This window comes from Myotis nattereri, assembly GCF_964212035.1.
Source record: "Myotis nattereri genome assembly, chromosome: 12".
In the NCBI taxonomy this organism is placed as follows: Eukaryota; Metazoa; Chordata; class Mammalia; order Chiroptera; family Vespertilionidae; genus Myotis; species Myotis nattereri.
In genome coordinates, this window is record NC_138087.1 from 79,880,040 (window position 1) to 79,896,070 (window position 16,031).

The 16,031-nt window shown below is 52.6% G+C and overlaps 1 protein-coding gene across 2 annotated transcripts in view; it reads right to left on the reverse strand.

Annotated features, from left to right (window-relative positions):
* MED27 (mediator complex subunit 27) overlaps positions 1 to 16,031 on the reverse strand; it is a 173,432-nt gene that overhangs the window by 70,962 nt on the left and 86,439 nt on the right. For both annotated transcript variants that reach the window (XM_081103981.1, XM_081103980.1), the window contains one exon: positions 11,834 to 11,964. In XM_081103981.1, the coding sequence (XP_080960107.1) occupies positions 11,834 to 11,895 (62 nt within the window). In that variant the 5' untranslated portion in view covers positions 11,896 to 11,964. The remainder of the gene's footprint in view (positions 1 to 11,833; positions 11,965 to 16,031) is intronic.

Here is a 16,031-nt window from a genome sequence, read left to right on the forward strand (position 1 = left end):
TCCCTCCGCACCTTCTGTTCAGAGAAAGGAGTCCAGCCCAGGCCCGACTGCACAGGGCCAGGCCCCAAAGGCGGGCGTGTCTGTGACTCCAATGAGGTGCAGAACCACGGCCCGTCCTTGGGACTCGTGCAGTGTCACCTAGGGTGTGATCTCAATGTCACCCTAAGAGGACGTGACCTCTGGTTCGCCCTGAACTCCAGGCTCTGCAGCCTGAAAGCCAGGGTCTGAGTAGGGCGACTCCCACAAGAGCGGGGATCTGGCGGGGCGGGCCTCCTGAGGGACGTCAGCTCACAAGCTCGTGAGGCTGCTGGACAGCCACCTGGAGCTGACACTCTCTATCCGCCTCTGAACACAGCTGCCCTCTTCCATCGGACTAAGCTCCTCCGAGGCAAGGGCACGTAACGCTGTGCACTGATCAGAGGTGGAGGGGGAAACCCGTAAACACTGCGGTCAGTCCATTAGTCAGGGTCATTCCAGGGCAGAGCGGGGTGAGCCCCGTCTTTGAAATCACAACCCGGAGGCACTACAAGAAGAGCCTATTTTCCCTTCTAAGGCAACTTCTGACAGGTTTTCAGAGCTGCTACTTGTACCCAAATATCTTGAAGGCAGCCATGCAAAACAGCAGCGCTTGCTATGCTCAAGTACAGCTGCCTCTCACACGGCAGGTGCCACCAGGGGCCTGCGCCTGCGCCCATGCCTGCACCTGCCAGGAGACAGTCCCTCAGATACCGCCCTTCGGGACCTACACTGGACAGCAGAGCTGTGATTCCCACATGCCTCCAGCTCAGCCGGAACCCCTGAGAACCGAGAGGGGCAACCTAGCTGCATCAGCTGCGCAGAATCCAAAGCGGTCTGGTTTCTGCGACACTGGTCCCCGCCACACCTCGCAGAGATCTGAACCGCCCAAGCTCTGTGAATGATCTGTCCTCTCCCAAAACTCCCCCTGAGGCGCCACCCTTAATATATACACAAGCCGCTTCCCACGCACGCTGCTCCACACCACCGAGGCACTCGGCGGCTGGGCGTGGGGATAGCGCCCACACAGTGAAGAGAAACTGGCTCATGGCTTCTAGATCACGTATCACCTTACACGGACTTTCTGGGCCAAAATCTGTGGGTTACTAAGAGCCTCCATGGCAGAGAGAAAGAAAGAGACAGACACATCAAAAGACCAACCAAGTTACTTTCCATTCCAGGAAAGAATAGAAAGGTTTCAAGAGAGAGATGCTTCACTTACAAACAGCGTTGGCTGGGAAGGGCTCAGGGTGAAATATTAACAACCCTGAAGCTCTTTGTTATGCAAAAGGGGACTGAAAAAGCCCAGCTCCTGTCTGATGAGCCACACCGCCCACCACACACCTGGTTCCTTCCTTTGCCCAGTAATGGCCCGAGTGATGTCATAACCACACGAGAGGGCTGTCTTCCTGGACATCACCTCGTGGAGAGAAATGCAATTAGAGGGCAATGAACATAATTCCCGGCCGGCCCCGCGGGCGGCCACACTGGACGTCATGCTTAATGGCGGGCTCTTTATCTGCTTCTCTGTTTTATGCACTTGCTCTGTGATTCAGGATCTACAGACGACAGTGATCTTCCATTTTATTTTAGTCCCTGTTCCAGCAGGTCTGCGACAACAGGACAGAGTAGCTGAAGGTGGGCCCCGCCCAGGGCCAGGCTATAAGGGCTGCCGTCCACGTGGGGCCAGCGGGCTCCTGGCCCCCACCTTGCCCTCCGCTGGTCTCCCTCATGATGGCCCCTGGCAGATTCTCCCCACCCCGAGACTTCCCTGGCTCACCCCACACTGATTACCAAAACTGTTTCTTCAATAACAATCCAAGCTCCAAACCCACATTTCTAAAACATTCTACTGTGAAAAATTTCAAATTTACCCAAAAGTAGATAAAACAGTATAATGAGCTCATCAGCAGCATTATGTTCTTGCCGGGCAGTTTCAACAATTAGCAACTGTTTTTATCATAACCTTCCCCCCCCTCCCCCCCACACACATTGGAGAAGGGGAGGTGGAGGGTCTTATAAAGCAAAGTGAGGCCATCCTATTTCAGCCAAGGCCACCAGCACCTGGCGCTAACCTGGCCCGGGACTCACTGCCTTCCTCACCTGCTTATAGGCAGGGCTCTGCACCTTAGACTGCCACCAATGGAGCGCACACCTAGCCTTGGCTGACGGAGCGCACACCTAGCCTTGGCTGACGGAGCGCACACCTAGCCTTGGCTGACGGAGCGCACACCTAGCCTTGGCTGGTGGACCTCACACCTAGCCTTGGCTGACGGAGCGCACACCTAGCCTTGGCTGACGGAGCGCACACCTAGCCTTGGCTGGTGGACCGCACACCTAGCCTTGGCTGACGGAGCGCACACCTAGCCTTGGCTGGTGGACCGCACACCTAGCCTTGGCTGACGGAGCGCACACCTAGCCTTGGCTGATGGAGCGCACACCTAGCCTTGGCTGACGGAGCGCACACCTAGCCTTGGCTGATGGAGCGCACACCTAGCCTTGGCTGACGGAGCGCACACCTAGCCTTGGCTGATGGAGCGCACACCTAGCCTTGGCTGACGGAGCGCACACCTAGCCTTGGCTGGTGGACCTCACACCTAGCCTTGGCTGACGGAGCGCACACCTAGCCTTGGCTGATGGAGCGCACACCTAGCCTTGGCTGACGGACCGCACACCTAGCCTTGGCTGACGGAGCGCACACCTAGCCTTGGCTGGTGGACCTCACACCTAGCCTTGGCTGATGGAGAGCACATCTAGCTTACGGAGCGCCCAATAGGTGCTCTCAGAGCGAAGGTATAAACACACACAGAAACAAAGGTCCAGATGGAAAGACTGGAAAAGAAGCCAGGACCCAGGACTTCCCGCTAGCTTCCTGCCTCGGCCCACACTGGTCAGGGTGAAGCGGGGAGCAGCAGCGTCCTCCTGCCCCTCTGGTATGACAGTCCCCCCAGCGACCGATCCCAGGGCGGCTACTGGCTGCACTAACATGGCTCTCAAGGGGAGACGGGATCTTTTATGGTACAACATCTATGCTAATGAGGCATAAGGCATAGAGCATTTAAAACAAAATGTCCCTCTATTTATTCTCCACAGACAGGTTACTGCATTAATATTGATGAGGCCTCCGCCTTCATGCCTCCCAGTTTCCTCCAGCCCCGAGAGAGGGAGGAGATAAGTAACATGAGCAATGAACTCTCCCAGAGCCCACTCAGTCACCTGCACCTGCCAGCGGACTCATCTTCCTGATCCCGCTGCCACGCACCCTGCTCGCCAGCCCGGGCGGCTGCGCCCACGGCGGCCTGAGCCTCCGGCCCGATCCTACCCTCCTCACTCAGCAGGGCGGTCTGACTGTAAGGCCAACTCCTCACCGCGGGCACTTCTGTCAGGCAAGAGGCACCTGCTCCCAGGCATTGAAACACCCAGTGCTCACTCTTCTACTTTACGACGACGTGAGCAATGCAAACACAGGGCCAGAACCTCCTGTAAAAAGATGTTCACCCCACCAACTCGGGGGTGCACACGCGCGTGTGTGTCAGAGCATAAAGGGGAACTAGCCTGTGGGCCCATTCGCTCAGCCATCAGTACCTGAGCCAAGGCTGTTTGCAAAGGAGTCACAGAGCCCTGGTCCCCCAGGTGGTGCCGTCTAATGGAGGCCCAGGGCGGGCAGTGGCCGTGGCCGTGGCCGTGGAGAGCTGCAGGGAAAACTCACGGGAGGTCTGAGCCACTGACCCACACTTTCCTTCCCAGTCAGTGACGCACACTGCGAGACACGCTCCTTCTTGCCCTGCCAGAAGCGTGAGCACGGACGCACAGAAGAAAGGGCATTTCAGCCCTGGCCCGTGTGGCTCGGCGGATAGAGCGTCGGCCTGTGGACTGAAGGGTCCCAGGTTCGATTCCGGTTGGGGGCACATGCCCAGGTTGTGGGCTCAATTCCCAGTGGGGGCTGTGCAGGAGGCAGCCTATCGATGATTCTCTCTTCACTGATGTTTCTATCTCTCTCTCCCTCTCTCTCCCTCTCTGAAATCAATAAAAATATTTAAAATAAAATAAAAAAGAAAAGAAAGGGCATTTCAGGGGCTTTTCTGAGGCCTGCTCCGGGCCCTGCAAGAGAAACTGAAAAAGTGAAAACAAGGCCGCAGTGAGGCGCGCGGGGAGGAGGACTATTCACTCGGCCGCGCAGTGCCTCCCACTCGGCATCAGCACCCATGGGAACCCACCTCAGTGGACAGCAACCAAAACAGCAGCAGGAAGGGCGACGGGCTGGTCAGTTACCCGGTACAGCCCCATCGGGCAGGGCCCTGGCGGACAGGGCGGCTGCTGCACGCAGCCCTGAGCACCAGGCCTCTGACACAGGCTTTCTTTCTGTCAGTGCAACAAGGTGGTGCGACAACATTTCATAGCGCCTCACCCCTTTCCCGGCCAGTTATAAAGCCTTCCAACAGCCGGCCACCTGTTCCTAAACCCACAACCCTGCACAGAACCAACAGACCAACGACGACGGAACCCTATTCTGTGGACAAGCAGACGAGTCACAGGACGGGTGATCCAGTCATCGGACGCCCCCCCCCCCTTTTTTTTATAATTTCAGAGAGGAAGGGAGGAGATAGAGATAGAAACATCAATGATGAAAGGGAATCATTGATTGGCTGCCTCCTACATGCCCCACACCGGGAATTGAACTGTGACTTCCTGGTTCATAGATTGATACTCAACCACTGAGCCACATGGGGGGGGCTCAGGCGCCTTTTTGGGGCTAAGAATTGTCCCCCTCCCTGGCCGCTCCTGGAGACAGCTCCAGTCTTGCAGGAAAGCAGCAGCCAAGTACTGAGTCCGACACTTAAACACGGGGCTAATAACTGAGCTCCGAGGTGTGTTATTGGGCACTGATCTCTTCCTTATTAATACGGCCCCGCCGGAGAGGTGTCTCGTGTTCCAGAGGCAAACACTGTTTCAATCTTTAATTACATCCTCCATTTCAGCTCTTCTGGGCGTTGCAGCCACCAAGACCAGGGCTTATTTCTTTATTACACAGCCTCTCCGTGGCATTTAATGAATATTGTTACTTAATACTTGCCAATAGGGAAAGAAGGATTTAGCAAACTTCTGCTCAAGTTTTGATGACTTTTTCTAAAACTCGGGAAACTTACAGCTGTGAAGTTCTCTGTGCCTTTCGGGGACACTCCGTCCAGGCCACACACTTGCTCTGCTCCCCGGCCCAAGCCGAGGGGAGTCCACCTGGGTCACTCCATCCTTGGAAAAAGGGACCCAGGAAATGATGCCCTGGTTCCAGAAGCTCATGGCAACGACCAGTGGGCTCCTCACTCACGCTGTATTCACTGGCAGCACCCCACCTCCATGAAAATATTTTCGTCCATGTTCCTGCCACCATCTATGTGGAAGCATTTAATTAGCAGCTTATCAGCATAAACAAATTCTGCCCTCGACAAAACACCAGCATCCTCCGGGGACCGAGCCACCAAGAAGGAAACAGGGCCCCTGACGGAAGCGTCACATTCAAGTGGCACCGCATCAGGGTTCCGTGACAGCCCAGCCACGCGAGACGTGGCGCCCCTGTGCGGCTCAGGAGGAAGTCAGCCACGGAGCAGAGGGTGACGGAATGGCCAGGGCGCTACAGGAAGGGCCTCCGGTCCCGTCGCGTCATCCGGCCACATACCCGCCTTGGTCTAACGTCAGCGCCCACGATAAGCTCCTGCCCTTTCCTCACGGGCCCAGCACAGATGCAGGCCGGGCTCTGCTCCCTGAGGCTGCTGGCCTCATGCTAAGCAGGGCAGACGGGCTCCACCTCCCGGGAGCAGCCGGGGGACCGCCCCGTCCGTGGGAGCCCGCGTGGGACTTCAAGTCGGCGATCTGGGGAAATGGTGCGCAAGGCGGTGGCGGAACATGAGTCCCTTTCAGTTCAACTCCCGGAGCCACACTAGTGGCCGCGCTGAAGGCTCAGGCGAGGCCCTGGGTGTGCGCCGTGTCACCTCCCTGTCACCTCCTGAACCAGTAACACTGCCTCCCAGCCCACTGGGCCTGTGTTGTTACTCACACCCGAGGCTCAGGTCTGGGAGAGCGGGAGGGGGGGAGGGAGACGCCTGTGCTCGCGGGGGCTGGGGGGGTGGGGGCGTTAGCCCCGCAGCAGAGGTCAGGCTCCGCGCACACCCAGGAACGCTAGTCAGCGAGAAGATGGACGGCACTGACACATACAACACAAGTGAGTCTCCAACACCAGGCGGAGCCAAAGAAAACTGTTCTGCGTGAGGCCATTTCTGTGGCGTCTGCAAGAGGCAAACTAGGGTGCAGGGATAGAAAGCAGCCAGTGCTGCCTGGGCGTGAGGAGCACAGCCCAGCAGTCGCCTCCTCCAGGGGGTCCTGCTGGGGAGGGGCCGCCGGAGCCGCGGGTGATGAGCAGGGCGGTCTCCACGGAGGCGGGTTGGGTTGGCGTGCTTGTACTCTGCTAGGATGACCCAGGACGAAGGGGGACACGGATGAGGGGGAGAGAGGAGACCAGTGCGGGGCTGGGCAGGGGGGTGGGCCAGCGGGGGCTGTGCTTGGCTGGGCATGTGGTAGGCACCTCCCAGGGACTAACAGAGGCGCCCATGAAGGCAGATGTGCCCTTGATTTAGCAGCAGGACCTTTTCAAGAAAGAAAACGTGATACAAGAGAAACAGCCTGTCTCCACAACTTCCAGGCGATAAAGCCGTATTTTTTATACTAACCTTTCTGTGAAGCCACTGCCTTTTACTCCCTGGAGCGGGAGTGAGCTCTGTGTGCAGAAGGGCAGAGAGGAGCCTTCAGCTCGCTACTGCCCAAACCCACGTTTACCGCGCCCCAGGGCACACTGCTCCGTCAAGAAAACAATAGTGTCTCCTTCAAAACATTCATGGGCCCTAGTTTTTGGCTGAGAGCGTTGGCCTACAGACTGAAGGGTCGCGGGTTTGATTCTGGTCAAGGGCATGTACCTTGGTTGCAGGCTTGGTCCCCAGCCCCCGTCGGGTGCATGGAGGAGGCAACTAATCGATGAGTCACTCTCACATCGATGTTTCTCTCTCTCTCTCTCTCTCTCTCTCTCTCTCTCTCTCTCTCTCTCTCTCTCCTCCCTTCCATTCTCTCTACAAATCAATGGAAAAAATATCCTTGGGAGAGGATTAACCAAAAAAGACCAAAAAAAACCTCCACGTGAACAACAGGAGCCAGGGGGCGAGCTGCCGTCAGTGCCCTCTGAGAGCTCACGTGATAAAAGATCTCTCAACAAGCACATCTGTGTCTTCTCACAAGCTTCTTTGGAGCAGGAGCCAGCTCTGGGTCACTGATCCCACCAGTCCTATAGGAACACGGGAATCTGAGCGCTGCATTTAAAAACAACACACCGCCCCAGGCGCCTGCACCCCTGCGGGCCTGTGGTCTCGGTGCCGGTTCTAGCGCTGAGGCCTGACTGCCCTCAGGTTGCTGGCAGGAGCCACTGCCCACTCCCAGCAGTCCCTGCCCAAACCCAGGGCCACTGCCCACGCCCAGCAGTCCCTGCCCACTCCCAGCAGTCCCTGTCCAAACCCAGGGCCACTGCCCACTCCCAGCAGTCCCTGCCCAAACCCAGGGCCACTGCCCACTCCCAGCAGTCCCTGTCCAAACCCAGGGCCACTGCCCACTCCCAGCAGTCCCTGTCCAAACCCAGGGCCACTGCCCACTCCCAGCAGTCCCTGCCCAAACCCAGGGCCACTGCCCACTCCCAGCAGTCCTTGTCCAAACCCAGGGCCACTGCCCACTCCCAGCAGTCCCTGTCCAAACCCAGGCCACTGCCCAAACCCAGGGCCACTGCCCACGCCCAGGAGCCTGGCATTAAGTGCCGAGCAAGGCGAGTGAGGGCCCAGCCAGGTCCTTCACTGCCGCTTGCACTAGTTAAAAGCAAACCTGCTCCCTTAATGAAGCAAGGCCTCCCCGCCCCTCCCCTGGCAGACGGGAGCAGGTGGGGGGTGGCGGGCCTCCCTGAGCGGGTCTCTCAGTGCCGGGCCCACGGCCATCTCAGGCACGGCAGGACCATCATTAGACCCGGCACTTTGCTGATTCCCTCCTGCCTGTTAGTGCCTGTTTCCACTCTGCGCTTCCTAAAAGCCAACATTATACCCGCCCATCTCCAAACCCCCAGCACAGCGCAGAGGGCCAGCCACGTGAGGGCCGAGGTGTTTGCTGGAAAGTAGCTGCCTGGGCTCCAGCCCCGCCCGCTCCCCCTGCAGTCTCCGGCCCCCTTCCTTCCCAGGGGTCTCCTCCCTCCCCTGGCGCATCCTCCCTGGATGCCTGGCTCACGGGATCGGGTGGCACTGGCGCTCCGTGTCTCCGAGGCCCCGTCATCAAAAGCAGAGACGCGAGGGCTCTCGTTCTCAGGCTCCTGCGCTGGGAGACGTCACCCGCGAGGCACGTGGATGCTCCAGTCCCTGTGGAGAGGCCTCTGTGGAGTGGAACCAGGTCTCGCATCAACAGCAGCACCAGCTCGCCCGCCAGTGAGTGCGCCACCTTGCAGTGACCTGGGAATCCCAGTCCATCCCGCCGTGGCTGCAGCCCTGGTGCTGTCCGAGCGCAGCCTTCTGAGACACCTGAGCCGGACCACCCAGCGCCATTCCCAGGTTCCAGGCGCACAGAAAAGGTGAGAGGCTGTGCGTGCTGGCGCTAACCACTGCACACTGGGGCAGTTTGTCAGACAGCAACAGGCAACGGACGGAGCAACCTGGGAGGGTTTCGGTGTGTTTCATAAGGGAGTTCCAGGGGTTTTCCTAATGACGAAGTTATTTAATAGTTATGCCGCGCTTACAATAATACAAACTTCAAATTCGTGTTCTACAAATACAACTACGCCACGGGTGATGAATATGCAACTTTAAATATTCTACTTTACCTTGAATCTAACAGCTCCACCAACAAATACTGAGCTGTGATACAGAATGATATCCAATCCTTTGTAGAGGTTGTTTTTTGGTTTTTAAAAATTATACTTACGTGTGCAGAGAAAACAGTCTAGAACAATATCCATCAAAAAAAACCTTAACAATTTTCTCTGGGTGAAAGTCTTATTTCTTTTTCTTTTTTGTTCTCATTTTCCCAAAAACCTAAGATAATGTATATATTACTAGTGTCCTATTTCTAATTAAACATGTTCATAATCCAATCAAGCAGCAGCGAGGTCTTCTTGGTGTTTCTCTCCTGATGTCCGCACACTGAGTGGCACATCGCGGGTGCGCCATGAAAGTGCCTGAACGGCCTTCAGCTACAGACCCTGCCCCGGGCAGCAGCCCACACAGCTTTCCAGGATAATGTGAGCCCAGAAAGCCCCACGATGTGAAAGGTGACAGGCAATTCCACAGGAAACAGGCGCCCAAGTATAGGAAATCATTTCAAAGTCGTATTCTTAGGACACGGCAACCACTTTTCTCTTTGAAACGGGGTATTTGAGTGATTCATTATAAATGTATAATGACAGTTGTGAGCACCTCTTTTTGCTGGCATGAGAACAGAGTCTGTTGATTGCCTTGGTGCTTAAAATAGTTTCCGAGTGTCCTCATAATAGCATGTCACCTGTAAGCAGGTTTCAAGCCAATGCAAATGAACAAATGCTGAACAGATGGACTGAGCACGGACTTTTGTCAAGAGAGAGTTAGCAACACACACGTTTTGGCTCCAGTCTTATGGGACCATTAGAAAGCCTTTCACTCTCGCCAGAGTCTTGCCTCAGTAGACAATCCACGCAGAGAAAATGACAAGTTACAAGGCCCATTAGACTTCTGAGAGCTGGAAGCTGAGATTTAGTTATTTAAGTTATTTATATATTTATTTTTTGTTGCTGTTAATCCTCACCCAAGGATATTTTTCCACTGGTTTTTAGAGAGAGTGGAAAAGAAGGTGAAAGACACAGAGAGAGAAACATCGATGTGAGAGAGACACATCGATTGTTTGCCTCCTGCACGCGGCCGACCAGGGCCGGGGGTCGAGCCTGCAGCCAAGGTTGGAAGTTGAGATTTCCAGAATCACCACCTCAGCACATGAGGACAACAGACAGAGTCACATGCCTAAGAAGCTCTCTGCCCATAGTTAACACTGTCTCGCGTCACTCAAAGAGGTGGCCCCTGTCGTGGGAAAATATGGCACCTGTGCCTGCAGCAGGCGCACACTAGCCTGCGGGAGGCCAGCTGGTTCTGTCACTCTATCCTGGAAGCAAATGTTAATTGTGAAGAAAACCTGAAGATCACCAAGATGTGGTCCACGGTGTCCGCACGAGAGGGAAGGTCCCTGTCATCCTGTCACCCCCCAGCTCCGCACTGGCCTTTCTCCTCCTCACTCTCCAAGCTTCCCCCACGTCCACTCCCACCACCCTCCATGCTCCCTTCCTAAGCGCCAGTCATAACCAGAAATGGCGGCAGCACTGAATTTATTCATGTGTTTAAGGGTGCCCTTTTGTTGGCCTTTTCCCCCAGTAAACAAAAAGCTCCAGGAAGATGGGACCACACCTGTCTTGCTCTGGATTTTATCCCCAGAGCCTAGGACAGTGCCTGGCAGGTAGCAAGCACAATAAGTGTTTGCTAATCAAACAGAAAGTAAATGAAGGCAAACACCTGAGTTTCATCTGCAAACACTCTTCCGGATTGGACATTTTTAAGTCAGTTGGTAACTGAGGATGTAAATGAAATAACTGCAGGGCAGGATGAGCCGGGGAATGTGTTTCAAGTCCAAGTCCAGCCTTGAAGAGGACTGCCCCTCTCGGGAGGGCACGTTCTGACAGGAAAGCTACCAGCAAAGACTTGTGTCCGCATTTCTGATCCCACATCACCGAGTGAGTCTGCGTCCCCACCTAGGGGCTCCTGGTACAACAGGGAAGTGAATGAGCCACCTGTGGCATTTTGGAAGGAATACTACCCCGTTACAAAATGAACCAAAAAAAGCTGATACGAAATATTACATATTGTGTGACCCGTCCACATGAAGTTCAAGACCAGATACGTTCACGAGTGAGGTCGGATAGTTTTCCACTTGGGGAGGGAAGTGGCATGCATACAGACTGGGATCGGGCAGTGGTGGCCACCTGGATTGATCCGGCCAGAGCTACCTGGAGGTGTATATGTGTTAAACAATTACCAAGCTGCACACTTTGTGAGCCTTTTACAGTTCTCTCCTAGTGGAAAAAAGAAGAGCCATATATTCCTATTTAAAAAGAAAGCAGGTGCCCAGCCGGTGTGGCTCAGTGGTTGAGCATCGAACCAGGCGTCACAGTTCAATTCCCAGTCAGGGCACATGCCCAGGTTGCGGGATCAATCCCCAGTGGGGGATGTGGAGGAGGCAGCCAATCAGTGATTCTCTCTCATCATTGATGTTTCTATCTCTCTCTCCCTCTCACTTCCTCTCTGAAATCAATAAAAATATATTTAAGATTAAAGGAAAGAAAAAGAAGAAAACAGGTGAGCCTAGTGCCCATTCTAGCGGCAGCCCCAGCAGGTGGCTAGGCAGCCGTAGCCTTCAAAATGTGCTCCTGGCTGGCTGGCCACTTACCCTGTGCCGACTGTGGAAATGGGACAAGGACACAGAATCAGCTATGAGGAATCTTAAAATCCTACGTGGAAAAGTCACACACAAAACACATGCACTCAGAGCTGTATTTTAACTGCTTCAATTAAGATCTATGCAAAATATGTTAACTGTCTGCTGGGTTTCTAATTTTAACAGATACTATTTTAAGAGAAAAAAACAATCTCGCAAAAATAACTTTCAATTAGCCAAAACCAAGCACACACAGAGCTGGCCCAGGACAAAAGCCCTTGTTCTAGGGGTTACTCACTGAGGCGGCAGGACGAGCGTGGTGGGCTGCGCCTTGGGCCGGCGTTTGGCAGACACTCCCATCTGGTTAGCAGAGCGTTTCAGCGACTGTTGATTCAGAAGGCCGGATGCCAGGCCTGCGTGGTACTGCAACTGCCCAGAAACAGAACAGGGGAAGGAGAATGACCCTGGGAAAGGCAGGGCGGCGGCATTCAACTAGCAACACCATCCCTGTTACCCCTTCCGAACGTTTCAAGTCATTTCAAATACAGTGGCTAACCGTTTGCTTCAAGGAATGCAGTGAGAGGGAGATAATCAGAGAATAGGAAAAGAAACACGAATGAGGTTGCTCAGCACAGCATTACACGATGAAGAACTGGAAACAATCTAAATACCCAACAATACCCAGGGAATTGGCTAGAATATTAAAAGAACTTTCTATCATTTTGCTGAATTGAAAAACAAACCAATAGCTTACATTTTAAACAGAAAGACACTCAAAACGATGCTTTCTAAATATTAATAGTGTGTTTCTAAGTGGTAAAATTAGAGTATTTTTTACTTTATTTTTTACTACTATTCATATATGCTTATGTAAATAGTTTTAAAACCAATGTCATTCTTTATAAGAAGATCCATTCGTTCTTAAAGATTAATTAGTTCTGGGAACTCTTGCTACTGTCATGTCCTGCTGATACTAAAAGCCACATAACTCACAGTGTACTACAGCAAACCAGGGGCAGAAGACCGCTTAGGAACAGATTCAAACATATCCGGAGTCCGGGTTCAGAAGCGCTGGGCAGTGTGCTCAGTGGTTAAGATACAATATCCACCATAATAAGTTCGGGAAGATATGGATACAATGGGCACAGGCTCCCTGGGGAGAGGGGATGAAGAAGTTACTCTCACGCCTCGCACACAAATGGAGACAGCGGGTAAGGAAGCCGCGCACTGTGAACGGGCTCAGGGCCAGCTGCCTTTGCTTTGTTCTGGACAAACTGCTGAGCTGTGAGTTTACTTAGGAGATCATTTTACTTCTCTAGACCTTAATTTCTCTATTGGAAATGAGAAGTAATACTGCCTAATTCTAAACCAAACAGGACTTTAAAAAAATCCACACCGTTGAGTTACAACTTACCTAAAATACAAAGTACATGTTAAGTGTCCAGTTTGATGAGTTTTGATATGTACACATCTGTACAATTGCCACCCAAATCAAGACACAGACGTTTCCATCACTGCAGACACTTCCCTTGTGCTCAGTGCAATCTCCCAGCCCCCAACTCCTACCACCAGGATATTCTGATTTAAATACAACTAATTCTCACTCGTTGACAAATGAAGCTTATATTCAATTTGACATGTGATATTGACTCCTATCTTCCTTTTAAAATCCCATACTTCTGTATTTTAGATCCTAAGAGCTGTCATCAATCTGTCTATAATAAAATTATCCTTGAAAGGTATCCCAATTTTGAACAGATGTAAACAACACATTCAAATGAGAAAATGCCAACCTGAGAATTTGGACTGAGACTATTTATAACATCTAGTATGTTTCCTCCTCCTTTCTCAAATTAAGCAAGGTCTTTCAAACACTTATTTGGAATTAACTGAACGTACAAATAGTAACTCATTCCGAGTCACTGAATCAATTTCTTTTCAAAATGCTCTTCAAAGAATAGATTTCCTTTGCAGAGTCGGCTAGGCGGCATACAGCTCATGGTAATGAAACTGGCGCGCGCCGGCTGAAAGGGGCTGGGCCCCGGATGCAAAGGGTAATAATGTTCTGAAAAATAAACGGCCTCCCCTAAAGCCGCCGGCTGCACCCAGAGAATGAGAGAAAACCCAACCACACGAAAGGACCTGCTTCTTGCAAGTGGCTACAAAGATGAAGGCAGCCAGGCACCCAGTGAGTCTGAAATGTCTGTTTGGAGCATCCATATTGCTTTTTAACAGCCTCTTGATTTACGTGGTCGATTTGCTGCGGGAGCCTTATGGCTGCACAATACAAGACAAAGATGTATCACATTCATAATAAAAATGGAGCTCCCCTCATGGTGGAAAAGGGGGGCATAATTTGGCTTTAACAACTCATCTTAGACCAATGAATTTTGCTCAAATTTGTTTTTCTCCAACAGAGTTCTTAAATGGGAAATCAATGGCAGCGAGGGACAGTACAAGTTTGAAAGACAATGTTTCAAAATGTCAGCTACTTGGGTTTCGATCCTTCCCACCAGAATCTGCAATGAGTGCAATATGCACGGGGCTTTATGGACTTAAAGGGAAAGACAGCTTGGCAGGGGTCCCCTCCTGGCTCAGGGCGGCGGCTCTCCTTGGCTCTCCTCCGCTCTGTACCTTGTCAGGGTCCGTGCAAGCTCAGCCATTCCGGCCCTGCTGACTCTCTGAGTGGGAGAGGCCTGCTAACTAGGCAGAGTGGCGGGGTGATTTTGCCCACCTGGCATCATTTCGATCATTTGCGCAAACAAACAAACAAAAGAAAAACAAAACAGCAGAAATGCATGCTGGCTGCTGGCTGTCTCTGGAAGGTTCCTTTGAAGCCTCTGCATCTTGGCCAGCCTCAAAGGACCTGGCACCCCGAAGGGCACATGTGGGTGGAAGGACTCCTCTCCCCAGAAAGCTGACTCACGGTGATTAGGCGGCATCTGTTAATCACGTACACTTCTCCCAGTTTCCAGGAACACCGCTCCGATGTCAAGATCTATAAGGGCCCCATTAAATATTTACTGAAGCATCTTTATAATGGGAGAAAGGGTCAAAGTTAATAAAACTGACAGGCAGCTCCTGTCCAACTGGATTTATACATTATTTAAGCCCTAAATACTCCATTCCACGAAACAGTTTAGATCTGCAAAGCTCCTGGAACACGTGCCTTGGCCAAAGGTTTTAAGCAGCAGAAGGAAGTGCAGCTAATCCACAAATAAACATTAAGAACACATCACTCTCCAAAAGTCCTGCCGTAAGTTTTCAATTACAGGTTCTGTAATATTTTCTATAAAAATGCACTTCAATAAACATCCTTTGCTCCAAATGTCCGTGGCATGGAAACAACTGTTTCAAAAGCAACTTATCGAAGTTCTAATGTGATTTTCCTACCCAAGGTCAGCTCTCCACTAACCAGCAAGAATAAAGTGGAAGAGGGAGAAAAATGCACTGATCTATTCTTTTAACTCCCAGATCTTACAGCTGTGAGGAGGAGTGTTTATGCGGCGGGGGTGGGGGGATGGGGGTGGGGGGGCTTGCTAAGTGTAAGTTATCGCTCAGTGCTAAGCGATTTCGGTGTGCCCTGGATTTTGAGAGCAATTCTCTCAGTTCCAACTTGGCTGTCTATTAATGCCCGCCCTCTTTTTCCTCTGACGGACCTGGGATTTTCTGTCAGTTCCCAACCCGAAGCCCTTTCTAATCCATGTCTGCTAGTGACCCCTAGACCTGGGAAAATTTCAACAATTCATAGTGACCTGGGGAAACACCATTCAGAATTAGGAGAACCTCGACTTGGTGAATGGGTTTTAACTAAGGCTGTTTCTGTGATGTTTAACCTGCAAAGGTGCCAAGCGTTGCCAGGCGTCCTGGTAAACCTAAGGGCCAGACAGAGAACAGCGGGAGGAGAAATGAGCCTGGAAGCCCGCCGCCGGGCTCTGCCTCTAACCACAGTGTGTCCACATTTCAGGACCCTCCCTACGGGCACGGCTACACCCTCCCCCTGACCCCCCAGCTCTGGATTTCTAAAGAAGTTACATGGGTGTTTGGTTTCACCATTGTTCTAAAGCAGTGGTTCTCAACCTTCTGGCCCTTTAAATACAGTTCCTCATGTGACCCAACCATACAATTATTTTCGTTGCTACTGCATAACTGTAATGTTGCTACTGTTATGAATCGTCATGTAAATATCTGATATGCAGGATGGTCTTAGGCGACCCCTGTGAAAGGGTCGTTCGAACGCCAAAGGGGTCGCGACCCACAGGTTGAGAACCGCTGTTCTAGAATCTCTTCAGCTTGCAGGCGACGGTTGGTCGGACTCACACCCACGCCCGACCCACAGGTTGAGAATCGCTGCTCTAAAGGCTTCTACCTGCTCCAAAATGGACAAAGGATATGCTTGCAATGGACAGCAGTTTGAGAAGAAACAGGGTTCTAAGATCAGAGAAAGGCCCCAGAGGAGCCCACCCCACCTCCACCCCCCACTGGAGGAGACGCCG